General features: G+C 46.4%; 1 protein-coding gene across 1 annotated transcript in view; it reads left to right on the top strand.

Annotated features, from left to right (window-relative positions):
• The first annotated feature begins 2454 nt into the window (after positions 1-2454).
• The window catches only part of cttnbp2 (cortactin binding protein 2), a 146408-nt gene continuing 120915 nt past the window's right edge, over positions 2455-27947 (top strand). The window contains exons 1-2 of the mRNA XM_084334677.1: positions 2455-2790; positions 7165-7272. Coding sequence (XP_084190803.1) covers positions 2710-2790; positions 7165-7272 — 189 coding nt within the window. The 5' untranslated portion in view covers positions 2455-2709. The remainder of the gene's footprint in view (positions 2791-7164; positions 7273-27947) is intronic.

The raw sequence follows: 27947 nt of genomic DNA on the forward strand, positions 1-27947 counted from the left end.
TCATGTGGGGTGGACTTCATCATATTAGCATTCACATGCTCTCGCCCACAGACGTACGCGGGGCCGTAATGTAATCTAAGAGGCCAAGCGGGAGGCACTCCTATACCCATAACCCCCCTCGCTGGCCAATCGCGTATCAATAGTTTCTCCTGTGACAGCCCCTGCCGGCCCCTCAAAAGCCGGGTTGGGTCAATTACGGGCAAACGTGATTAGCCGGACTTGGCACCGAGTCAGCATTCAATTAGAGAACAGTAGCTCCCTTCAGCAATTTATAAATAGCAGTGTCTGCTACGGTAGAGGGTTTAAATGCAGAAGCTAACTGTAACAAGCCAGACCGAGAGAGGTCACGGTCACAATAAGGGACACTTATTATGTTATCCAGCGCTTCCTTGGAGTCAGACTGCTAAACAAGGTCACAGTAATGAATGATTTGACTGAGCCATAAGGACTACATTTTAAAACCACTAAGTCCGCCTGTCCTGTCCTCTGTGCAGATCCTTAACCCTTTCACTACCACACTACAGACGGTTAACCCTTTCACTACCACACTAACCGTCTGTAGTGTGGTAGTGAAAGGGTTAGCCTTCTGTAGTGTGGCAGTGAAAGGGTTAACCCTTTGTCGTGTGTGACAGTGAAAGGGTTAACCTTCTGTATTGTCGCAGTGAAAGGGTTAACCATTTGGCGGTGAACGGGTTAAAGTCACTCCCCTTGTCGAGATATGAGCACCGGCCACTAATATGAGACCACAATGATTTGGGTTCTGTTGAAAGCATCATGAATCACTAGAGTCAAATAAGAACACAAATAACATCTTGAGAGGAGGGGAGGGGGGTCATAATTCCATAGGACCACCACATCCCAAGAGACCCTCATAATCACTAGCTAATGACAAGCCGCCTTTCACCACTACAGAGGGGGGGGGGGGTATTCCTGCATGACAGTGCCATCTACACTGATCTGCCGAAGATTCAGACGTGAGTGGGATTTCGACACATGACGGGCAGTGAGTGAGTATAGGCTGTTTGTGGTGAAAGACACCTTGGGAAAGAGCTCTGCATGTATAACTGATTGACAGCCTGATTTGACCAATGGGTTAGTGTGTGGGACAAAGGGCATATATGACACATTTGAAACAGAAAAATACAACAATTATTTTAAATTATATGGGATACAGTCAACACCTCTATGTCTCCAAGCCACTAATGGCACAGAACACGCAGCTTTTCTGTCATTGCCATGAGTGGATGTCTACCCTGCAGTATTTGACCTAAATAGGGACTTAATAACCCCGTTCTGCATGAACATGACCGAGCTAGGATCAGCAACCACTAATCCTAAATGCCACATCTGGGAGCCAAGAAGGCCATATCTCGCTGTGCCTTTCCAGGACAACCAAGCCTGGACCTCAAATAATACTGTACATGTTGACCCTCGTTTCATCTGCAGTGGGCAGGTTTATGGTTTGAATTCAATGGGTATGTAACAATTTCAATTAGAAACGCATGTAGCCTACTGCAACTGTTATAGTGTAGCTGCTTACATTTTGGTAATATTCAAATATTATTTTTTTTTCTCTTTTTCTTACATTCTATATGGAGGCATAGGCTATTACCGGTATGTTTATTTTACACTTCTGCTGTGAGCAAGTTTGGTTTTAATTAAATAGGCATGTGAACTATTTACATTAGAAAAGCAATTACTGCTATGGGATATTTTAAGAGAATGTTTTTCTTACATTCTATGGAGGCATAGGCTACAGTATATGTTTATTTTACACTTCTGTGGTGAGCAAGTTTGATTTGAATAGAATAGGCATGTGAACGATTTAAATTAGAAAGGCATTTACTGCTATGGAATATTAAGAACATGTGATTGTGTTTTTCTTACATCCTATGGATTGATTGATTGGTTGAAATTTGTATTAACAGATTGCAGAATGGGTACAGTACAGTACCACTCAATATGCAGACCAGAGAAATACTTTCGTCTTGTTTACATCAGGGTCCCCCATTTAGGAGGCATAGGCTTGTGTTTATTTTACACTTCTGTAGTGAGCAAGTTTGTTTTGAATCAAATAGGCATGTGAACGATTTCAATTATAGAAAGGCATTTACTGCTATGGAATATTTTAAGAACATGTGATTGGGATTTTCTTACATTCTAATTTCTATGGAGGCATAGGCTATACGTTGGTTTATTTTACATTTTACAGTCATAGGATGGGTGAATACCGGGTAGGTCAGGTGAACTATGTTGTCCGCAGGCAGAAATAAAACTGGTCTTTATATCCCGACAAATGCTCTTGTCACTCACAGTCGGTAGTAGCCGCGCGCGTCGCGTCTCCTTCCTTTCAAGTTGGGAGCTCGCGCTGGGATTGGGATTCGCATCTGGAATCCGCCTCGCGCCGCCACGCCTACCACCACCAACCAACTGCCCAATTTTCCTCCACAAACCTGCGGCCAGGGAGCGACAACACTCCGCTGCCCCTAAAGAAGAAGCCCAACAACACCACACAGACGGAGAGAACTACTCCTCTCTCTCGTGTTTCTTTCCGTTCGAATGGACACAGCCTTATATGATTTGCGTTGTTCAGCAGCAGCAGCGCACTAGTTAAAACACACAGGACCGAATGCGTTGTTATGTTGTTGTGTCCTCCTCCTGCGCGGCGCTCCACTCACTCCTCCAGCAGACCACCGCCACAGTAGGAAGATGGCGTCGGAGGGAGCGAGCGGGGAGCAGCCTCCTCCGATACAAACACTGGCAACCACGGTGCTTGGAAGTGTCGACGCGGTAAGACATTAATAAGAGAAAATACAATAGCGAGCCGGGCGTTGTTTTTAGACTGTTGTCTGTGTGTCGTTATTGTTGTTGGGATAAAAGCGAGTAGAACGAAGAAGCAAAGGCAGTGCGCATCTGTTTCATCCAAGCTCGGCTCCTCGCGAAGCAACAGCAGTAAGAGAGACGCCACAACACATAATCCTAATAAAGCTACAACAAGCGTTTACATAATTCTGGAATGATAAAGAGCACAGAACCCGAGATTTCAGTGGAGTGCGAATACTACGCTATAATAATAATTCCTGGTATATTCTATTCTTCTTCACACGGCCGCACCGCGATGAGTTTGATCGTTGCCTAGCTAGGTTTGGAGACCTGTGTCAGTTTGTAACGGTTTAGCCCTTTCTTCCAACTACACCTCGTTCTTCTGGCTGGGAATCGCCGGTGGCCACACCGACAGGGCTAATGTTACAGTGTTACTAATAGGCCCTACACAGCCTACACTTTGTTACACTGTCACTGGGTTCCCTAGCTATTTCTAGACTGAGGTTATTTCCCTGCAAGACATTATTGTATAAGAACACAATTATTTGCATTTTCAGTGTGGTTTGAAATAGTTGTTGTTGAACTATCCATTGGTATATTCTGCTTTATAGCGTTTAAATTACCCTCTTTTATACCCCCCCACCCCCATTTAGTATAATTAGCATTTTATTGATTATATACTTCTGCCAATAGGATTTAATGGTTTGCCCAATCAAGAATAAGTATTTCATTTCCAGACAAGGTGTGGTTCATACTCCTGTCTACATACTGTCCTGGGGTTTAATCCCCCCCGGCCAGGGCCCTCTTTCCTGTATCTCAACCTACTCCATATCCCTCTCTGCTTTCCTGCTGTCTTAACGAAAAATACTGTGGGTAGTGGACTGCCCACTTTTAATAAACAACCACAGCGTTTTAGTTCTTCGGTATAGCTTTACAATAGGATTACTTGAGCAGTTGCCCAGCGGAGCGACAAAAGACAATAGTATCATCACCACCAAGTGAAGTTATTCGTCGTTAGTCTACTCAACAGAGTCGAGCACCACTTGTTTACCCACAAGTATCTGCCGTTTCTCACGCTAGCCCCTCACAGGTTGCAACATATGTGCCAGGGCCCTGGCTTGCACCTCCTGTAGCCTAGTCCTACACATGAATTAATTTGCTGCTCTGTAGGGGCCATGGAACCTTTCCATGCTTGGCTCCACATACTCCAGTCAGACTGTCCACTGCTATTATTGACCGGTCCACTCATGCAGAAGGGACAACCCCCCCCCCCCCCCCCATTTGCCACTTAACTTAGAACCGGCTTAATTTGCACTCAGTTTTATTGAATCACAATTCTTTTTAAAGTTTTTTTTAAGCAAACGTCCCCACTGCAAACTTTGTCCCCGGCAAAACGATACTAAATGGAAGCCTTTGGATCTGAGGTTGAAAAGGCAGGCTAGTGGAAAAGTGTATCGTTTTGGAATAGACGGTGGCCAGCCGGGTCCCCAGAGGGGCCAGAGACAGGCGGCGAGCTGTTGAAACGGAGGGGGGAAAGATGTGGGAGGTGGAGAGAGGTGGAGTGAGAGAATGAGCGAGGGAGGGAGGGTTAAAGCCAGAGTGGGAGGGGTGGGGGGGCCCTGTTCACTGGAGACGTTTCTAAATTAGTCTTAATTTCAGTGACTCAGCTGGCATAGCTGGGAGTACCATGTCAGCCAGCCCTCTTCTCAGCACGCTGAGCGCACTGCCTTCCCCGCTTAACTGACCCCGGGGCTAGTTCACATTTAGCCGCCGGTCGAACAGGTGCTCCGAAAGACATGGCAACCAACCATCCTTCTTAGCTCAGCCGTATATATCTGCCAGGAGGCCCAGGACCCATCTTTCTCTCTCTCCGTCGCAACGCTTCCGCTCCTATGCCCCCCCATGCCTGTCGTGGTTAAATAAAGCACTTTGCTCTTTGCTCGCCCAAAGGCCCTCTTTTGTTGGCCCTTGGTGGGAGGGGAGGTTGTTGCATAGTGCTGTGGAGGAGCGGCCCACTCGATTTTAAAGAGGGGTCAGAGGTTGATGAGGAAAAATCAGTCCACTGGTCACCCCCCCCTCCCCCAGCTCACCCTTGTGCTTGTTCGTGTAGGGGAGGACGTTTTTACAACCTGTTTAAATTTACTTAAATATGATCACCTACTTTAGGGTTTCGACAGAGTTGGACCATTCAATCAGCCCCTACCTCACAAATTGCTCTAATCTATCAATTACAGGTGCTCATTAGACACTGTTTTGTAACAGATGTGCCTCGATATAGCTTGGAAACTTTTCATCGCATACGCTTAACCTTTCGCGGGGGAAACACTCAAAGACTTGAAGCAATTCCCTTCCCTGTGGCCCAATGAAAAATGACACAAGCTTGATTAACTTGAGCGGGGGACCATGGTGAGCCACTGAATATTAGCCAGGCGGCCGCTGACTGCGTGCCCTTTACGCACCGCGCACGGCTCATGGAACAAATTAGCGTTAGCTTCCCTCACCTGCTCACTGTGCAGAAATGCAGGGGGGGGGGGGGGGGGGCGAAATGCCAGCCGAGCACATTGACCAAGACTGGAGGCTTCGGGCCACGTGACGCGACAGCCAGGCTTGGAGATAACCTTCCTTTCCATTCTCAAAATGCTTCGCTGTGCTTTGAAACGGCTATCGGGGAGGGGTTAGGGAATTGATTGCGAGGCTTGCAGTTAATGAATCATCCACTCCTTAGAACCGTGTCTATTTTTACTTTCCACAGTCTTGTCTCTCGCTGGGATACGGAGACATAAATTGCTTAACTAAATGGAAACATCGGGTTATTTACCTGAATCGTGTGGATTTGGAAAGAATGGAAAACGCACACTTGGAAGGCCCGACCAGGTCATATTTTGCCTGTGATTTAAGAGAGGCCTTTGAAGACGGCTGTGGATGCATGATGAAATGGAATAATCTTGGCCGAGATTCAAATGTATGCTAGTAAATCAGGCTTCCGTAGCGGAGTGATTGAATGTCGCCAGGGTGAGCAGCAGGTAGCAATGTTCCCCCGACGTGCACCAAAGGCAACGAGGCTCTTTACTTTCTCAATTTGCTTCTCTCTCGTCGGTTTATCAAGATTTCATTGAACAAATAGCCGTGGCGAAAAGCTCCCAGATGTTGGGAGAGGGAGGTGAAATAAGCCCCGGCGCCCAGGAGTCGTTGAGAACAGATGGTTTGCTCTGCGAATGGAAATTCTACTGTCATCGTCTTCCAATGTTATCTCCTGGCCTCTCTGTTGAGGTTCCGTCGTTTCTACTCTTCACACCTAAGAATTCCACGCACTTCATTCACTCGGCCGACTAACGAGCAGAATGCCGTTCACGGTTCCCTACCATTACAGTTTCACACAATGTCTTGGAATGTGGATGAACTGGTTGCTCTTAGACTATGCCTTTCTCCCTCCAACGAGCCGCAACGTACAGTACAGTACAGCCTGTTTATGGCAGTGTCGGAATTTTTTTTCAATGACATAAAGACGTATAGCAGAAAATGGTTTGGTCACTCCCAATTACGGTCATCCTCGCCCATTAGCCCTGCGGCCAATACTGGCCAAATCAGCACTTAATCAACTCACTAAATGTAATTAGACCTTATTGGCCTCAAGGTACGGCCAGACATTTAGTTTAATCTGAGGTCTGGATTTAATGAGACTAGTTTGTGTCTGGGAATAAGTAATAGGGCTGAATGATTAATGGATTTTAAATCGAAATTGCGATTTGAAACGATGCAATTAACAAATGAAAAAAAATATCGCAAAAAAATAATATTTTATTATTAAAAAAAAAAAATTAAACCAGGAAGTCCCATTTGAGATACAAGATCTCCTTTGCAAGTTGTTATTGTTGTAGGAACGGTTTGGGAGAGGGAGGTAAGGGGTTTTAGATTGTGTGTTGTGAAGTTTAGACTTCAGAGAGGGAGAGTAAAGTACAGAAAAAAAGGTACCGTTGGGTACCGGTATCGATTCCCAGGTAAAAAGAGAAATTTTCAGGCTTGGTGTCCCGAACAGACCCACCGCGTAGGCCAGATGCAAGCCGCATTTTACAATAAACCTCTGTGGGGCTGCTTAAAAAAATAAATAATTATAATTGCAAATGTAATCGCAATCGCAATATCTGTCAGAAAAATTGCAATTAGATTATTTCCCAAAATTGTGCAGCCCTAATAAGTAAGTTGTGTGTTTGACAGCCCTCCAACCAGTAATACGGAGATTGTCCTGTTTATAATGTATTTAAAAATGTTTCTCTGCTTGTAAGAAGTTTTGCTTGTTTATGCTAATACACTTTTCCCATTTTCCTGCGCTGTCTGCTTCAGAAGTGTGAGTTTAACATGGATAATCTGAGCAAGCCGGAGCTGCTGACCCTGCTCAGCATCATGGAGGGGGAGCTGGAGGCCCGGGATCTGGTCATAGAGGCCCTCAGGGTGAGTCAGACTGCCTGCTCCCACACACACGCACACACACATGCACACACACAATCATAATCTCCCTCCCTCCCTCCACTCTTAGCCCTTGGAATTTGAACCATTGTCCGGTCAAATTGACCCCAACTCATTTGTAGCAGATTGTGAAAAATTACTGGAGATCTATGGAGAAAATAAATAGACTTGAAATGTATCCCTTTGCCGTACTGGACTGCAACACTGTCACAAAACATGAATAGAAGGTTTTATCCACCAGATATGGCCTTCCACTACCCACGTGCTGGATACTGACCCCCTCCCCCCAACAACAACAACAACCACCACCACCATCATCACCCACCGGTTTTTGTCTGGCCTTTGTAATTAGTGACAGATAAGCAGCCCCTGTAATTGATCCTGTCCTCCCTTTTTTTTCTTTTTTGATCCTCCACTCACAAACTTTGTTTGCCTGAGGGAAGCAATTGGAGGATCAAGAAAAGAGGGCAGGGCTTGAGATGGGTCCGTCAGAGTGGGCAATGCGAGGGAAACGCTGGTGAGGAAGGCAGTGGTATCTCGTTTTCCCTCCCTCCTCAGGGCCCAAAACCACACAGGTCAATCTGCTGCTTCAACGCCCACTAGAGAACACACTAGAGAACACACTAGAAAACACACTAGAAAACCCGGAGTGGGTGTTGAGCAGCTTACAGGAGCAGGTGAGCTCCGTGTTGTTTGCTGTTTTGCTGAGTGTGTGAGCGGCAAAACAACACAATGTCACAGAGGTGATGACGACTGGGGGTTGAGGTTGTCCAGGTGACGTATTGATCCACGGTTAAGTTACCGAATACGGATGATATAAGAGTGACTCGTTCTGGCTTCCCACCAGTCAAGGGGAGACGCTGTGGCTCTCTCTGGCTCTCTCTGTCTCTCTCTCTCTCTCTCTCTCTCTCTCTCTCTCTATGTCATGCCCTTGCATTCGAGGTCGCTTGTCCTCCACAGGGACACAAATGGTGAGTTATTTCCGAACTGAACCTTTTAGGTTTCTCTCTCTCTCTCTCTCTCTCTCTCTCTCTCTCTGTATGTCTCTCTCTCTCGGGTGTATTTGGGTCAGGACAGACGCTGCATTTTGTCCGTGCTCCACTTTCGGCTGTCCTCTTAAACTTTCTTTTTTTAATAGACTTAGTGTGAGCTTCGTTGGTGGTGTCAGGACTGAAGGTACAGGCTGTGGAGAGCGAGAGAGAGAGAGAGAGAGCAGACCCTGCTATCCGTTACCGGCGGCAGAAATACTATTTGCAGATATTTTCTCTCTTCTCGCCCTCCTATTTATTTATATTTTTGCCGTGACGTCGGCAGTATTGTGTCGCCCATCGACCCGGCTGAGATTGAACAACGCTTTGTTATTTTCTACCTGGCTCGGTTTCTAAGCGTCTGCCTCACAGGGCCAGCTTGATTCTGTACCGCGTTGTAATATTTCTTTTCTCTCCTATGTGTCCTGTCTCCCATCTCTCTTTCTCTCTCCCTCTTTCTTATGTGGCATCTTTTCCCTTTTCTCTTTTGATTAATCTCTCCCTCTCTTTTTCTTATTTAGCATCTTTTCTCTTTTGATTCATCCCTCTTTCTTTCTGGCTTTTCCCTCGGCTCTGAGAATCCCCCCCCCCCCCCCCCCCCCCCACCACCGGCGCCCTCCCTGTGGATATCCTATCCCCCCACCCTTCTTTGCTGGCCTTCCCAAACACAAAGAGCTTGTTTGTTCTGTCAGAGATAAGCCCCATCAGAGAGAGAGAGAGATGAAGGGAGAGTGAGTGAGTGAGAGAGAGAGGGAGGGAGGGAGGAGGGAGGGAGGTAGATATGTTTATACATAAAGTAATGGAGATGATGCGTCAGCCTTTAAATCAAGACAGAGCGAAGGAGATGGAGAGATTGAGACAGAGAGAGAGAGAGAGAGATTGAATGTTTCACATCCTCCCTGGCAGAGAGGGACCGTGTGGCAGGAAGGATTAAGCCGACAAGCCACGGCCCCCCCCCCCCCCCCCCAAATCGCCATAAGGAAAAGCATCATCTGGCCACCAGCTGTGTGACTATCAGTGTTACACCAACACAGCCACCGTCCCCTCCGTCGACTCCAGACCCTCGGAAACAAGCCAACTAACCGGACTAACTTAAACCCCTCTGCTGTGTGCCCCCGACACCCGCCTCTCCCCTCCCTCCCTGCCAAAACGTTTCAAACAGAAAAGGTTGGACCGAACGTCGGCGCTTGGCACGCCAGCAGCGATTTGTTTGGGCGTTATAAGAGGCTTTGGCGGCGGCGATTAATTAGCATGTGGCTAAAGCTGGCCGAGCTGCCGTATCTGGTTTCATCCCGGCGAAGAGAAAGGGGCCCCGAGCGGCAGATTAGCCCCCAAACGCCAGAGATCACATGATTGGCGGGGCGCCGGGGCTAGTGCGCACAAGTCCCCCATTCTTCTGCACCCGCCCAAGACCCTACTGCTGAACAGGATGGGCTCTCTCCCTCGGTGGACTTGTTTGTATGGGTGCTGCTGCAGTGCTGACTGTGTTGTCCAGAGACTCTAAAAGGTCGCATGAGATGAGAAATGTCTCCGTTTTACCTCCTTTTGTCTGCATCTATTTAAGAAGTGTCACAAAAATATTTTCTCTTCCTGGAAAACATACCTGCTCCACGGGTTCCTGTCACTCTGCACTAGTTCAGGGCAAAGTGAACGTTACGTACACAAACAAACCGAACAACGTGTGGGTCGGATGCCAATCAAACGGCAGCCAGATCGACCTCTCCCAGACCAAAGGTCTGTTGCGGTCGAAAATATCTCACGACGCGGCGGCTTGTGATGACGTTTCCACGGATCGTCAAGCTACGACAGACGATCCTTGACATCGAGGAGGTTGCAGCGGTGGCTCTCCCAGGCGTGTCACCGAAAATAAACTCGGGAGTCGAGAGTCGGAGTCTGAATCTCTTTAATCGCCGAGTACATTTAACCCGGAACATGTCCCGGGGGATGAGTCAGTGCATATACTTACTCATCCTAATTTAAATAAAAACAAAAACATGTATTTATTCACAAGACTGCGGCTACATTGGTCCATTGTGTCTGTCCACCCGTGTCTGTTTCTGATTTCCAATGAGGAGTATCCGCTTGTTGGACAGGGTTGACTTGACGGCATGTCCGTCTCTCTGCCAGATCCGTGTCCTGTGTTTTGACGGACAGAAAAGTTTGGACAGACAGGGTGAACTTCTGGAACTGACGGGATTTGTTATCATCCGCAAAGCAGCGGTTGTTCCTGCGAAGGCACGATTACGTTCTAAATGGTAAACGGACTGCATTTATATACCGCTTTTATCCAACTGTTTGCCTCACATTCACCCGCTCACTCGCACATCCACGGCGGAGGTGACCATGCGGGGTGCCAACCTGCTCATCGGAAGCAGTCGGGGGGGGGGGGGGGATTAAGCGTCTTGCTCCTAAGGACACTTCAGACACGCTGCCCGGGAGGAGCCGGATTCCAACCCGGGAACCTTGTAATTACCAGACGACCCCCTCTACCTCCTGAGCCACTGTCGCCCCCCCCCCCCCCCCCCCCCCAGGTTCTAATTTAAACGTGAACAAACAGACCGTAATACTTCTGTCAAATTCCTATCTGTTCAGTGATGGATCGATGTACAGCAGCCGCAGCATAACGGTGGAAACACACGGAGGCGTCCCCCCGAAGCGCCGCCAACAGCAGCCGGGTTCCTTGCGCCGCCCTGGTTAACAGATTGGAGCGCTCACACCGGCTGCGGCGCAGAGCTCCACGACGACCGGCTCGTGATCCGTGGCGACGGTTTTAGCGTCTGGTCTATTTTATCCCCTGAGCCGTGAGCGAATTGGATGTATACCGGATTAAAAAAAGAAAAAATCTAAACGCGATAAACAAACGCATTATTAAGGTTTTTAATATGTCAATTGTATGAAGTGGTTTTAGGGTAGGATGTTCCTTGTCAATTAAATCTGTTTGGTTTGTCGAATACATTTTACGGCTCGGCACCAATTTTATGTTGTAGACTATTTACACAATAAGGATTGCTGTGTTGCTGTTTTTAATTTATTTTAATTTATTTAAAAATGATAATCGATCAAGAAATGAGAGATGGAGTGGCTTGAGTCGTTCAAAATACATCGGTGTTCATTTTGCTGTAGTGATGACAAATTGATTGATTGGTGCAGTGTCAGAGTGCAAACAAAATCCATCCTAGACGTATCAGTGGCGCTTCTCTGTCCCCACGCTGGTTCACTTAACAATTGTTACTTAAAATATTAGTTAATATAACAAGTGTTATTTAATATTTAATACATTTCCAAAAAATACAAAAAAGACTTGTATTGTAAAGTTCTGAAGATAGATATTGACTTCAACAATAATCTACCGGTATTCTGAGTCTTCGTTCAGGATTTACTATTGCCTTTTATACAGCGTAAAGAGAAACACATAGACCTATACAGTATATGTACAAATCTCACTGAGAAGAGAGTGCCGTGTCCGTCGTGGACAGGGGTAGACATACCAAGGGGGTATCAAACCTGTGACCTTCCGGTTAATGCAACGGTTTCTCTAACCAGAAGGCCACCCCGTCGTCCCACTCCAAAGGTCACATTTAACTTTACGACAGTGTTCCTTAGATGGAGCTGGATAGTATCTCCAACCACCTTTTAATTTCCAAGCCATCAAAGTAAACTAAACTCCCTGCAAGATGAGTGATCGCCTGGAGGCAGAGGAGCAGGAAGAGGAGCAGGAGGTGGAGGAGGAGGAGGAGGTGGTGGTGGTGGTGTTGTTGTTGTTTGGGAAGCCAGACGGGAAGCCGGAGTGTTCCACCACTCGCATCCTGCATCCTATGTCCGATGTCATGGAGGGGGGCGGGTGGGGGGGGGCTCCATCCGTCAACAGAGTCCACGTGATCCGCTGTATGACTGTGGTGCCACTCTAGCCCAAGGGGGCTCTAGGGCGTCAGTCAGTCAGTCAGCTATGCTGCGATCCTACATGCATGGCAGAACACATGTCCCGAGCAGTCAAGCTTTCTCCAGAGTCACGTTATGCTCCAGTCAACTAGCTATAGCTATTTAAGGCATGCCCTGTTGCTGGGTTTTTCCGTTTCTCTACCCTTGCCTGTCATGGTTGTGTCTTGTGTGTTTTCTTTTTCTCAGCCTTTCTATTAGCTTATGTCTTTGACATTTCTGTGTCTGTTTCTCCCTCTCTGACTCTTTCTCTCTCTCCCTCAACTCAACCTTTCATTCTCACCCTTCCCCTCCTTTTTTTTCTCTGTTTCTCCCTCTGTCTCTTTCACCCCCCCCCCCTCTGTTTCTCCCTCTCTCTCCCTCTGTCTCTCTCACTCTCACCCCTCTCACTCTCACCCCCCCCCCCTCTCTCTCTGACCCTCTCTCCCCCCTCCTCTCAATGGACAGGCAACACGGCTACATCAGGCAGAAGCTCATCTTGCTTCAACCGTCTCCTTCCACACACGCACACGTACGCACACACATTAGTGAATTAGCATCCTACTCCACTCTGCCGTCTGCATAGCAACCAGCCCCCCCCCCCCCAGCCTGCATAGCAACGGAGCCCTCCGTCAGCTCTTGGGTTCGTGTTTCACTACCACCCACCGACATGCCACTTTAGAATCGTAAAAAAGCCAGAGACTCACCCTTTAACCCTCCACCTCCTACCCCCCTATTCGGGGGGTAAGTGGTATCGCCCATCACTCGCCGTCTCTGGGGGGGCCTTTTTATTCTGACCGAGATTGGGGGGGATATTTGAGGTATTGTCAGTCAAAGGAAAGACTGGTCTATCATGTTACACGCATTCACCCTGTGTCTCTAGGCAACAAGGAACGCTGCTAGCTTGCCATTTTTGTAATGTAAAATGGCATGTGCTTCTAAATGCATTATTTAATCAGTTTGGGCATTTCCACACTAGCTAGCATCTTTATCCCAGAGTTCAGCGATGGGAAATAAAGAGCATATAAGGAGGTGTGTTGGAGATACTGGTGAAGATTGTGACTCTTGTAAGTTCACCTTTCTTGCGAGGACATTCTGGGTTGGGAAGACATTTTGGCTGGAAGCTTGTTGCGGTTAAGGTTAGTCAGTTTGAGCCAGGTCACTGCATGGCACAGGGTGTGGTTTTCGTTGATTAAATTCAGTAATGCATATATGGAGAGTATAAATAGTAGTAATACCCAGGGCTGGGTTAAAAAAATATATATTTTCCCGATTCAAATCTATCTTCATTTGAATAATCCAATATCAATTCATACTAATCTAAAATAATTCTTTAAAATGTATTTGCTATTGTGTTGAGTGCTGTAGTTTGTTGGTCACGTTAAATAAAAAGTACACGGTACCTTTTATGGTCAATTAATGTAAACATTAATATCTTCTCATTAGTTCTCTGAGAACCTTGTTTTAGGCTGGTGCTTCACTTTAACAGGGTCAGTGCACAGCGGATCCATCTTTACAGGGAAAGGATCAGAGAGTGACTTAGGAAGTAGGTCACAAGCAGCTTCCTCTTCCTCTCCCTCGTCATCTTATTCTGGTCCATCTCTTCATTCTCTACACTCCTCTGCTCCTTCTCTTCCTCTTCCTCTCTCCCCCCTCTCTCTTTCAACCCATCTTCATTTCCTCATGTCACACTTCTCAATTTCTCCTCTTTACACTTTAACCTCCCCTCCCCCTTTCAATCTCCCTCTCTCTCTCTCTCCCCCCTCTCTCTCTCCCCCCTCTCGCTCTCTCCCTCTCTCTCTCCATCTCTCTAAGTGGAGGTGATTGGTGAGTGGGAGGAGGGTGTTCTCTCAACTGTTTGATTGGATGACATGGGTTGTGTTTGATGTGGGTGAAGCCGGCGTTGCGCTCCTAACACAGCGTGATGAGAAGGTCTCTGCACAGGGCCGCTCCACGTGAGGACCAGACACTGCTGGGATGCGCGTGTGCGTGTGTGTGACTGTGTGTGTGTGTTAAAGCGCCATGAAAACGGGAGACTGGGATACATACACGCCGAAATAGACCCCCTGCCCATCACACCCATCTAGAGCTGCACAACTCTGGGATCTCTGGAGTCAACCTCCTGCCTCTGGAGTCGAGCGGGGTCGACTCTTCTACTCCAGTGTCTTGAGTCGGGCGCATTTTTCCCGTTTTAGTAGCTCAGCTGCTGCTAACTTAACCATTGATGCGTAAGGAAAGGGCTTCTACTTATCACAAGCCTTGCTACTGGGGTATCTGGCTTCTGAAAACTATTATCATCATCAGGTTAGCCATGGATGTGAGAAGAGTGGCAAGAGTCGGGTTGATTCCTGGTTATTTATTTATCCTTTATTTATCCAGGAATGTCCCATTGAGATACAAGATCTCTTCTTCCAGGGAGTCCTGACCAACACACAACAAGTTTCAACATAAAACAGGGCATTAAACAAAAAACATACAATTCAAATATAAATACAGAGGGTCATTTGTGCAGTGGCAAGGAGCATAATCACATCAACAATAGCATCAGGTAAAACAGTTACATGTTTCATAAAGGGCTAATCGTAGCATACCTTTAAAAGCATTCACAGTAGGAAGTGCCTGTAGACAAAGTTTCACTTGCAGCGTATTCCATAAAAAGGGAGCATAGTGGGAGAATGCAGCTTTACCAAGCTCTGACTGCATCAAAGGAACATTTAACAGCATACCATTTGCTGCTCGTCTGGTATTAAAAAAGCAAGTATAAAAGGACAGAAGTCTCGAGATATATAAGGGCAGCTTACCTAGCAATGACTTAAGGATAAAAATCAACATGTGTGATTGTCTTCTTTGGTACAGAGAGGACCATCCTAATGACTGATACAAAGTGCAGTGGTGGGTGCGAGAGCCTGCACCCGTTACAAAACGTATGGCAGTATGGTACGCAGAATCCAGCTTTTTAAGCAGGGAGGAAGGAGCATGCATATAGATTACATCGCCATAGTCTAATACAGGCAGAAAGGAACTCTGCACAATTCTCTTCCTGGCTTCAGATGGGAAACATTTCTTTAACCGGAAGAAAAAGCCCAGTTTAGGTCTAAGTTTTCTCAGTAGGTTCCCAATATGAACATCAAAGGCCATCTTTTCATCAATCCATATGCCCAGATATTTATAGGATGCTACTTTGTCAAGGCATGTCCCTTCCAGTGTCAGAATCGGGGGGACAGCTGTATTAGCTCGAGAGCGAGAGAAATAGACCCCCTGCCCATCACACCCATCTAGAGCTGCACAACTCTGGGATCTCTGGAGTCGACCTCTGGAGTGACTCCGAGAGTAGAAATTCAGCAGATTTGTGGGGTCTACGTAATTCTGCTGAATTTTTACTCTCTGCGAGTCACTAACCAGGAGTCAAACCCACTGTTAAGAGTCGAGGAATCGTCACTACACCCATCCACCCACCCTGCCTGCTATTGTATTAAGGGTGGGCGATATTCTTACCAATACCAATATTATGCATCTCTTACAGACCTAAGTTTTCCCATATGGGTATGTTAGGTAAATGCATAGACCTTTTTCATTTTGTACCTCTATTGATCTGAATGTAGAACAACCAAATCACATGTTGACAGACAAACACTACAGACATGTTGACACAGGGCCAGTCAGTGCGATGGGAGAACGGGGTATTTGTGAGCTGGTGTTTACAAAGTGAATCATTGTTTAATTCATCATTACCGAGGTGAATGTGGTAATGTGATATGGATTTCAGGTCACCGTCCAGCCCTATATTATATGCCTTTGTGAAGCTATAAGCCTATAAGTCTCTCCCTTACCAGCCCCCCCAAGCATATCCCCTGCCTCAAATGACCCTGTTCCCAGCCTCTTAGAGAGAGTGAGGGGGAGAGAGAGGGTGACCGCGAGAGAAAGATCATCATGAGCGGAGCGCAGTGCGTGCACACACACACACACACACACACACAATCACACACAATCTCACTCACTCTCTCACTTACTCCCACTTGCACACACACAATCTCACTCACTCTCACTTACTTCCACCTACACACACACACACACACACACACAAACACACACTATTTAACAGAGTGTGGGTGTAGAGCACTATGGTTTGTGTGGATGGTAAGGGAATGAGTGGAGCAGCTGCGAGCGCCTGGCTTTACGTCACCAAGGGTCCCTGTCCGCATGATAACAGGCCTGCTGACCAGAGAGATCCCATCTGATTGGTTGTGTTGTTCTCCATTTTAATGCGAGTTCATCTCTCTGTATTGTGTATTTCTGTCGTCCCTGTTTCTCTCTCTATTCCGCTCTTAGCTCAAGTGCTCGGTTTGATTATACTTACTAGCAGAGTTAAAATGATGGTGATGATTTGGTAATAATCGCAGAGAATACACACCCTCCAGGAACACGGCCTTCATTTAGAATGTGACTATTTATGATCGTCTTAGGTCTCTATACTTGACGTTGAGCCATCTCTACATTCAATTCAGATTAGTTCAGTAATTCAACCCATACCGGTTCAATTTAGATCAGTTCAGTTTAATTAAAGGGGACATGCATTGCTATTCCTTTCACTATTTGGGCAACTTTACACAATTCCTGTGAGTCTATGGAACACATCTGTAAAGTTTTTTTCAAAAAAATTCATTGTTTTGTATTTCTAATCAAGTACTCTAGCAGCATTTTTCCACTTCAAGATTTCAAGCTGTTTTGGGCTGGGCTCCACCCATAATCGCTTCGAGTGACAGTCACCCACAGTCTGCACTGGCAGACCGATAGAGATATAGAGAGATAGAGGAGGGGGGATACTAATTAATTTCGCTGCGGGGGGGGGGGCATAATCCCACGGGACAATGCATTGGTAACTTGTTTCAAATGACAATATATACCCCTGTGAATATTATTGCACGGATCGGAATATGGGCGGCGCGCGCGCACATGGAAGCATGCGCAACGATATTTTGACAGTGATATGCGAGTGGAGAAGCTCCATCCCCGTGCGTGCCGCACACACATTTACATACACTCCCGCTCGCGGGGCTGGAGGTTGTGTGTAAATGCTCGTGTCCCTCTCTATCTCTCTCTCCCTCTATATCTCTCTCTCTCTATCTCTCTCTCGCTTGCTCGTTCTCTGCTGTCTCTGTCGGCACCCGCGCACGTCAACCCGTTTGAGGAAGTAATTTCACTCGCTCTGTTGTTGAGCGAATTGTTGATTGTGGGCGGTGACTACAACCAGTGCCTTACTCACGTCAGCAAAACAGTCAAATCAGAATGGCTTAGTTGAGTGAGGGAGGATCTCGTGAACTCGAGACTAGACTGATGAGTCAAAATGAGAATTAGAGACACAGACCCCATTTATATAAACCCCCATTGCTAGGAAACGATGCTAAACACTGGAAAAGGCCATTTATAAGACACAGGACCTTTAAACTCAATTAAATGAAAAAGGTGATTTAAATTCAGATCCGTACAGTTCAATTCAGCTCACTTCAATTTGGATCAGTTCATCCCCAAGGGGCAATTACTGTAGGATAATTATTTTAGTTTTTTGGGAATATTTCCTAAAAGTCTATCTTAGAATTCTACCACTCTGGGGCTCTCCAGTAGCACACCACATAGCGCGCTGAGTCGCGAAGCGGTCGTCCCGGGTTCGTTTCCCACACCCGGAGACCATATGCCGCATGTCTTCCCTTCTTCTCCTCCCATTTCTCCCTCTCTCCTCTGCCGGTCCTGCGCGGCCAGGAAGAAGCTGTCGGTCCTGCGCGGCCAGGAAGAAGCTAATAAAGATAATAAAAAAAGAAAAACGAATTCTACCACTCTATTAGGGATGGGCGTGAGAATCTATTACTCGCCGTTACAATTGTTTTTTTGAGGGAACAATTGTTTTAATTTGGTTATCACTAAGTGCTTGTTTTTGCTGAAACAGAAATCTGAAATCTCGCAAGGCGTGAATTGTCCGTGAGAGCGGAAGAAGGATCCTATGAACAGTATGCTAACGTTAGCATGAAGAGCTTGACTGCGTTGGGTTGCAGCCCGCTTAGTGCCATCTAAAGCCCTTTTCTGACAGGTGTGGTGGAAAAATAGCTGGAGCTAATAACTTACTCATTCCAAGGAGACCTGGTTAATACGATTTATTAACTCGATCAAAGTATCGATACAAAATAGTAAGAGTTAGGCTGGATGACTCAAAGAGGGGTTTAGCTAAGACACCATGGGAAGAGAGACCCCTCACCGGATCTTGAAACATATTTATACATACAAAACTGGAAAGGGTGGGAGTCGCAGGAATACACGACTTTATAGGGGTGTCGTGACATTTTGGGGACATATGAAAAGGTGGGGAATGGGGGGAAGGATGGGGGTAGGAAGGAAAGATGGGTAGAGGGAGATCATCAAAGAGATGGGGGGGGGGGGGAAACGGCAGTCTTAACTCCCACAATGGGACAATGTGCTGAGGATCGTGCATGGCCTGGAGTTGCCTCTTCAGACATGTAGCCATTCTATTGTGTTCTTAGTGTATCTATCATTTATTTACATTTAGTTTCTGCACCTCTGTAGTCATCTACCCCACCTAGTATCCAAAGGCTGGTAGTGCATGTTGAGAGTGGGGGGTGGGGACTTTTGGAATCTCGGGTGGCTTAATGAGCAGGAAGAGAAGGCCTAGGCATGGTCAAAATGTTTGGTGAAGGTGCCAGGTTAGCGTCTATACTTTCCGTAGCCGCATTTCTGGCAAGACGCTCTCTGATTGGCCGACGCCATTTCTACACTGGTTTAGCTTAGGCACTCTTTCGAAGTTGGTTACGGTTAGAGTTTGTCTTGGAGCGTGACGGCAAGTTCTTTCGACGGTTAAGCTTAGGCACTCTTTCGAAGTTGGTTAAGGTTAGAGTTTGTCTTAGAGCATGGCGATAGAACGCCAGGTAGTTTGCAGGTTAGTAGTTTGTTCGACGCGGATATGGGCACAGACACAGCTCGTCACGCGATTGGGCAACAGTGGCCAATCAGAGAGCGTCTGCCAGAAATGTGGCTACGGAAAGTATAGACGCGCCAGGTTATACATTTTTCTTAGTGATGCACCAATGTGAAAATTGTGACCGATAACCGATATTAATATTGCTGTTCTGGCCGATACCGATGTCGATATCTCTGTATAGAAAACACTTTTTTATGATAATCACGAGGTCCTAGTGGAGAAGCCCCAGCTATTTTCCAAAACGCATTTTTTTTTGTTTTAACTTTTGTAATTTATTTTCAGAAATGACTGATATTTTGAAACAATTTAAGACAAACATGTTTAAATCACCCTATTTTGATAGCGGACCGATACGATGTGTAAAAAAATTACCATATCGGCCGATATTATATTGGCGGCCGAAATATTGTGCACCACAAATTTTTCTTTAAACCACATCAGTGTGAGAATTCAATTATTTTTGAGTATTGGAATCTTTCTTTTGATGTTTTCTTTAGATGCTTCAGATGCTTAAAATAAACCTATAATTTAATTCATAATACCTTGGATCTCGCTTTGGATTTTTTTGGAATGTGCGTGTTAAAGACACTACCTGGTTGACCAACAAGAAGCCAATACGAGCACAAAGTGTGCAATTCTCCGTGTCAGACGTGTTCTGACATATGGAAATACTGCGCTTGGTTCAGGCGAGGCACGGCACCTAACCTGTAGAGAGGGCACAGCACAGAAAGCCTCGGTTTGTGTTCATGCATCTCCATACTGTGCCGAGTCTGCCGACAACATGTCGCCCACTTCGCGTAGTGTTCATAGACTATGGATATGGAAGAGAGACATGCCGTTCCATGAGCGGAGAGACATGCTGCAGACAGAGTGGAGGTAATGTAATTATTCCAAATGGTAACTGACTTTTTTGACTGACGATACGCATTATGCATAGGATATATTGCTGTGCATTGTTATTGCTGCTGCCATGCTCTTTAAGAGGCATTTAAAAAATGTATTTCCCTAAACGATTAATAATTCATTTATTTTGTATAGCGCTTTTCAAGGACCCAAAGTCGCTGACAATACACAAAAACAAAAACAGAACCACAGGGAAACGGGGAATAATATAAGTACACAAGAACATAAAACCTTCGGGGTATATTATATACTAACATTTATATAATTGTAACTTCGCTGGATATACACGGTATACGGTTAAAATGTTATTATTGACTATTTTTGTTTTATCCTGTTTCTGTACTTGCATATATTTTAACCACCTTTACTGAAAGTTTCATTATACATTGTGTGTTGAGTACTGACTTTTAATAAGTTTTGTTTTGCAATAATAAAAAAAATAAAAAAAAAAAAAAAAGAACATAAAACCATGAGTAACGGACAACAAATACAGGAGCCAGTAGGGAAGTAAGTAAGGGAAACCGAGGGAGGGGGGGGGGGGGGCATGAGAGAAGGTAGGGCAGGGGAAAAGGAGGTGGTAGGTTGAAGGAGGGTGGTTATGGGTAGGGAAGGTTGAATGCTTGGGAGAACAGGTAGGTTTTGAGTTGGGATTTGAACGTGGAGAGTGAGGGAGAGTCTCTGATGGTCTGAGGGAGGGTGTTCCAGAGTCGGGGTGCAGCTCGTGAGAAAGCCTGATCACCAAGATGAGGAGTAGTAATTTGAACTGTATGCGTTCCTTAATCGGGAGCCAGTGTAGAGAGTGGAGGACAGGAGTGATGTGGTCACGGGACCGGGTGTTCGTGAGCAGCAGAGTTCTGGACCATCTGGAGGCTATGGACGGAGCGTGAGGCGATGCCGGTGAGAGTTGCAGTAGTCTAGGCGGGAGGAGATGAATGCGTGAATGAGGGATTCAGCATCGGGGGGAGAGGCGGTGTCTGATTTTGGCGATGCGGAGGTGAAAGTATGAGGTTTTGATGATGGAGCGGACGTGGGGGTCGAATGAGAGGCTGGGATCCAGGATATCTTTTCACTGTTTGAGTTTGAGGAGGTTGTGGGTCAGCCAGGATTGTATTTTGGATAGGCAGGACTCAATGTGATTGAGGGGTGGGTTATGGGAGGATTTTGTGCTGTAAATGTGTGTGTCGTCGGCGTAGCAGTGGAAGTAGTCGAGGTTGAATTTGCGCGGATGATGTGACCTGATGATCATGATGTGTAGCAGATGAAGAGCAGGGGGCCGAGGACTGAGCCTTGGGGAACCCCCTGCGTAACTGAGGGGGGAGAGGGAGATGAACTTCTTCATTACAATGTTAGGTTCTCCAAATTTGAATTAAACATGTATGCTTGTACACCTGGAAGGGTTAAAACAGAGATTAAACAAAGATTCAACGTGTAGGACATCAGCAAGCAAGACTTTTTTGTAAAAAGGTCTTGTTCACATCTGCTTTCCTCTTTCCCAGAAGGTGCCTTATCGCTGATCTGACAGGAGCGTTGCCAAAACACTGATCCTTCAATTCCATATAGTGTACAAGAAGCAAGTCATGCTGGTGGGCAGCATTTTGCTTACTGCATATTTCTGTCTGTCTGTCTGTCTGTCTGTCTGTCTGTCTGTCTGTCTGTGCTCCTGCGTTCCAATAGTGTGCAATTATCTAAATCCAAGATTCTATTTTACTTTTCGATTTCAAGGTCATGATTAGATTTTCTATATAAAGGTAGAATCTGTGATGTCGTCAAACAGCGACCTCTAGGCAAACATGGTACTAACAACATGGTACTGTGCTTGGTACACAACTCACGACTCTACCAAGAGAGGTCTGGATAAATTCACAGTATAATAAATGACTAAACTAAAACAAGAACAACAAGCGTGAATTTGCAATAGCTGCAACATTTGTACCATAGGCTACTCCCAGGGCCACGCCCTCTTTTAGCCAATTGGCATGCACACACACACACACGCACGCACACCTTCGCACACACCTACATTTACATTTTGTCTTCATCCAAAGCGACTTAGAAGTTCTACAACAGGCAGCTCAGTAACATTGTTCGTCAAACAGTGTTGAACTTGGGTGGTGCTACAGTCTTGAGTGCATAGTAGTATTGACAGATTGGTATAGTAGGTAGTAATATAGGCATGGAAGATTACTTAGTAGCAAAGTGCATAAAAGACAGTATAAAGGTTAGTGTGTATTTATATATATTATTATTTTATTTTCATTTCAGATATCGATTGAGGAAGTGTGTCTTTAGTCGACCCTTTAGTTGACGGCGAAAAATTTGGCGGGTATCGGCAGTCCTGACTGGTGGGAAGTTGACACTTGACCTCCATGCCAATTTTCAAATGCCAAATGTATTAAATATACAGTGTGTGTGCACACGTGCGCATGCATGTCTGTAGATGTGTGCGTATGTGCGCATGCACGTGTCTCATTAGCCACAGAAGCCCTCATAACATGTCTTTCCTTCCTGTAATTGATTATAGTCCTCTCAACCACTCTCTCTCCTTCACCCATGGCCTCATTAGACCAACAGGAAGTAGCTACAGCCCCAAGGTCATGATGACAACCGCCAGCGACAAGGAATCAAATCCATTCTCTTCACCACCCACAGTTACGTCCCCTTAATTCCACTCATCCTCGTCAAAAGACCGAAAACGGGCTACAGTGGAGGAAGTAATCCGCAGCGATGAGGAGTGTAAGCTTTACTTTAATAATTGCTCCGCTCTCTTGTGTGCCGCTGTGACTGACTCACTTCCTGGAAGTGTTGTCTCTGTGTGCCCCGCTAACCTGGTTATCTGCTCCCCCACCCATGTAGCCAGAGGCAGCGGAGAGCACTGGGGACCGTGGGAGTGTTGTTATCCAGCACAGGAGAGTGAGAGAGATTTGACTCGGGAGTCTGGCGGGAGATCTTAATTCACTCCTTAGCTGTACAGTTGTGTCGGGCGAGTCTCTGTGTTTTGGAAATGACAAGTCCATCAGGGTCCAGTGGACAGGACTGGGGAGGGAAGCTGAAAGGAGGTGTATGTGGGCAGCGGGGGCCTAAAGGTTCCAGAAGCAGGTTTGTGAACGGAAGGTCGCCGCTTCGATCACCCGGACTGGCAGGAAAAATCGGAGCGGGGAAGTGAATGAATAACTCTCCCGTCCCTTAATATCAACCGCTGAAGTGCCCTTGAGCAAGGCACTTAACCCCCAACTGCTCCAGTGGAGTTGCTCAGTGATCAACAGTGTCGGACTATTTTATACTTTTTTTATTTAGCACACTCTCAGGAGCTCATACAGAAAAAAGCATTTCATGGAAAAGTATTCTGTATTTTACTATGACAACTATTAAAGAAACTCGAAACTAGTTGTACTGGGCGGCTCCTAGTGGTCAACAGTGTCGGACTGTGGTTGTACTGGGCGGCTCCTAATGGTCAACAGTGTCAGACTGTGGTTGTACTGGGCAGCTCCTAGTGGCCAACAGTGTCAGACTGTGGTTGTACTGGGCGGCTCCTAGTGGTCAACAGTGTCAGACTGGTTGTACTGGGCGGCTCCTAGTGGTCAACGGTGTCAGAAAAAGAGCATTTGAGCTCGGGGAACCTACCCTGGTTAAATAAAGTACAAAAAAATGTAATTAGAATAATAAAATAAATGTCTAAAGGCTTATTTATATTAATGGAAGATATACCCTTTTTTTATACTAATGGCAGATAGACTCTTTTCTAAAGGTTTATTTATGTTAATGTAATGGTGATAAACTCTTTTCTAAAGGTTTATTTATGTTAACGATGATGAACCATTTTCTAAAGGTTTATTTATGTTAACGATGATAAACCATTTTCTAAAGGTTTATTTATGCTAATGAATGATGGACTATTTTTCTTAAGGTTTATTTATACGAATGGTGATGAACCCTTTTCTAAAGGTTTATTTATGCTAATGGTGATAAATCCCTTTCTAAAGGTGTATTTATGCTAGGTGCAGGCGCTCAACACTTTTAACAACCATCACTTGACAGAAAACAAGGCGTCGCTCATCAACATTTATAATTTATGCTTTGGCCAAAGTTTCTGTCGTCTCTATGGTAACAAGCTCCTGACAGTTTGTGTTTGTTGTCTATTACTGTGTCCGTGACATAACAATATTCTGGAGGCGTGTGACCTGAAGGAAGAATGCCAGGCGGGGCTTTGAGGCTCATGTTCCAGTGTGTTTACTTTGACTGAGGAACACGGAATATTAATGTGAGGTTATTTATTATCAGACAAAAAACTATTTGGATAATAATATGTAGTCCACCTGTTCACCATTAGAGTGAAATGGTTTGCAAATGTGAGGATTTAAGCAGCCACTGTGACTAGTGGACAGAGCAGTTTGTTTTCTGCACTGCAGTATCTGTGTTGGTGCGTCCCTAAGACTCAACGGTGTCTTGTTTTTATGGGGTGGCAGGGTGGGCCGTGGTGGTTAAGAGAGACTGACCTGTAAACTGTAACGGTCACATGTTGTTTGACTCTCACATCAACGTGTAGTACAACCTGTCAAAGACCCCTTCAGTAAAGACCCCAACCTCCTCCAGGGGTCCTAGAATTCATCTGAAATCATTGCTGTCTTTTACTATCATGCACTCCGCCTACTAAGTAATCTACTTTGCCTATATTACTACCTACTATGCTAATGTGTCTATAATATACTACTATGCCCTCTCAAGAGTTAGACTGTACTCAAGTTTGAAACTGTTTGACGAACAACGTTACTTTCTTAGCTGCCAGAGTTGTACCCTTCCTGATGACTTGTTGTACAGAACTTGTAAGCGCCGTTTTGGATAAAAGCATCAGCTAAATGACTAAATGTATCACGCACGCACGCACGCGCACACACACACAACCCGGCTAGCACTAATATATATGGGGGTGTCTCAGAATCTCCATTGTTGACATCTTAGCATGCAGGCCTTCTCTCCAGCAGCCCTTCCCTGCTGCCATGGGAACGCTCTGGGAAAACCCCTGTGTGGGAGATGAGCCGTGGGGAGACGGGACACGGGACACAAGACTGGACGGGGGAGAGCCGTGTTGAAGTGCTGTGGAAGCCACCAGGACACACTCCTCCCGTGTTGTTGTAACGCGGCGCCTGATGGCCGGCACACAGGCTGGACTCAAGCACACTCACGCCACAAGGCCTTTTCATGCAATGTCTGATATGAGAGCAATCGCCTCGCAGGTACGCACTGTTGGTTCTACCGTTTCTGGCTTGTGGGTTCCGGGGGGGCGACAGTGGCTCAGGAGGTAGAGCGGTCGATGAGCAGGTTGGCACCTTGCGCGGTCGCCTCCGCCATCAGTGTGTGAATGTGTGAATGTGTGAGTGAATGTGAGGAACAAAAAAATTGGAAAGCGCTTTGGATAAAAGCTGCTATATAAATACACCAATTACCATTTTTATTTACCATTTTCCAGTTGAGTCAGAATGGGAAATAAGGGCTTCTACCTCTTTCTGGATGCTGATTAATGCACTGTATGCATGCCATTCCGTCTCCCTGTCGGTTTCAGAGGAGCACATTGTAGTGACGGAAATTAAAACTTAGAAGCAGTTCTGCAGCGACTACAGTATGTCCCCTGTGTCTTCTTCCGCTGTTGCATTATCTTGACATCGCTCTCCCAAGGCAATAAACCTAACAAACGGCCTCCCTGTTTCCACCATCTCTGCGGTGCGATCCTACTATTTCCCTATTCGGGGTTGAACCAAAAAGGCCTGCCCTGAGGGTGGGAGGCTGTGGTCGAGTGATCTGGGGAACGGGCTGCCGTCTTGGGGGATGTGGCGTCTGTCTCTGGGTTTGTCTGTCTCACTGCTCAACAGTGGCCGCTCTTGTTACGGGGCCCCGACCGTCGTGCCCGTATAAATCACAAGACGTGACGGAAGCGCAGAACGCCTTCCGCCTGCAGCCGGGGACACGGGACACCTCCTCGTAGAGACAGGTGGCCTCCTCCTCCTCCTTCACATCTGCGGCGTCCTAATAAGGAAGGCCCTTGTTGCCACACCTATGTAAACCAGCGGGACTAATGGTTTATTTACATCGTTTCACATCTGGCTTCGAGGGAAGCTCGTGGGAGAAAGAGAGATATATCGTATTTTATGGGATGTAAACAGTATGCGGCGATGGACGTAAAGCTAGATTCAAAGACGGATTATATGCACTGCAGAAATATCTCTCTTCAACTAGAGCTCTCTTCAAATCCAGATGTGAAAGTGGCGGGCGTGTTTCACAAGTGTTTAAATGATTTCAACCTGACAGCATAATCATTCTATACGGGCTGGTTTTGATTTTTCCGTCGGCTATTAATATTAACAAACACTGCAACAGTAAATAAACTTGGGTCCAAGGCAGCTGCTCCCTGGTAACGCAATTCCACTGAAACTGTCTATATAAGGAATATCATTTGTAAAGTGCTATTATGCTTCTGAGAGCACTAGCCCTGTTCTACAGGATAGAGACAGTGTTCTCCTGAGAGCACTAGCCCTGTTCTACAGGATAGAGACAGTGTTCTCCTGAGAGCACTAGCCCTGTTCTACAGGATAGAGACAGTGTTCTCCTGAGAGCACTAGCCCTGTACTACAGGATAGAGACGGTGTTCTCCTGAGAGCCCTAGCCCTGTTCTACAGGATAGAGACGGTGTTCTCCTGAGAGCCCTAGCCCTGTTCTACAGGATAGAGACGGTGTTCTCCTGAGAGCACTAGCCCTGTTCTACAGGATAGAGACGGTGTTCTCCTGAGAGCACTAGTCCTGTTCTACAGGATAGAGACTGTGTTCTCCTGAGAGCACTAGCCCTGTTCTACAGGATAGAGACGGTGTTCTCCTGAGAGCACTAGTCCTGTTCTACAGGATAGAGACGGTGTTCTCCTGAGAGCACTAGTCCTGTTCTACAGGATAGAGACGGTGTTCTCCTGAGAGCACTAGTCCTGTTCTACAGGATAGAGACGGTGTTCTCCTGAGAGCCCTAGTCCTGTTCTACAGGATAGAGACGGTGTTCTCCTGAGAGCACTAGTCCTGTTCTACAGGATAGAGACGGTGTTCTCCTGAGAGCACTAGTCCTGTTCTACAGGATAGAGACGGTGTTCTCCTGAGAGCACTAGTCCTGTTCTACATGATAGAGACGGTGTTCTCCTGAGAGCCCTAGCCCTGTTCTACAGGATAGAGACGGTGTTCTCCTGAGAGCACTAGCCCTGTTCTACAGGATAGTGACGGTGTTCTCCTGAGAGCACTAGCCCTGTTCTACAGGATAGAGACGGTGTTCTCCTGAGAGCACTAGCCCTGTTCTACAGGATAGAGACGGTGTTCTCCTGAGAGCACTAGCCCTGTTCTACAGGATAGAGACGGTGTTCTCCTGAGAGCACTAGCCCTGTTCTACAGGATAGAGACGGTGTTCTCCTGAGAGCACTAGCCCTGTTCTACAGGATAGAGACGTGTTCTCCTGAGAGCACTAGCCCTGTTCTACAGGATAGAGACGGTGTTCTCCTGAGAGCACTAGCCCTGTTCTACAGGATAGAGACGTGTTCTCCTGAGAGCACTAGCCCTGTTCTACAGGATAGAGACTGTGTTCTCCTGAGAGCACTAGCCCTGTTCTACAGGATAGAGACAGTGTTCTCCTGAGAGCACTAGTCCTGTTCTACAGGATAGAGACAGTGTTCTCCTGAGAGCACTAGTCCTGTTCTACAGGATAGAGACGGTGTTCTCCTGAGAGCACTAGCCCTGTTCTACAGGATAGAGACGGTGTTCTCCTGAGAGCACTAGCCCTGTTCTACAGGATAGAGACGGTGTTCTCC

This window comes from Notolepis coatsorum (assembly GCF_963971535.1).
Source record: "Notolepis coatsorum genome assembly, chromosome: 18".
NCBI lineage: Eukaryota > Metazoa > Chordata > Actinopteri > Aulopiformes > Paralepididae > Notolepis > Notolepis coatsorum.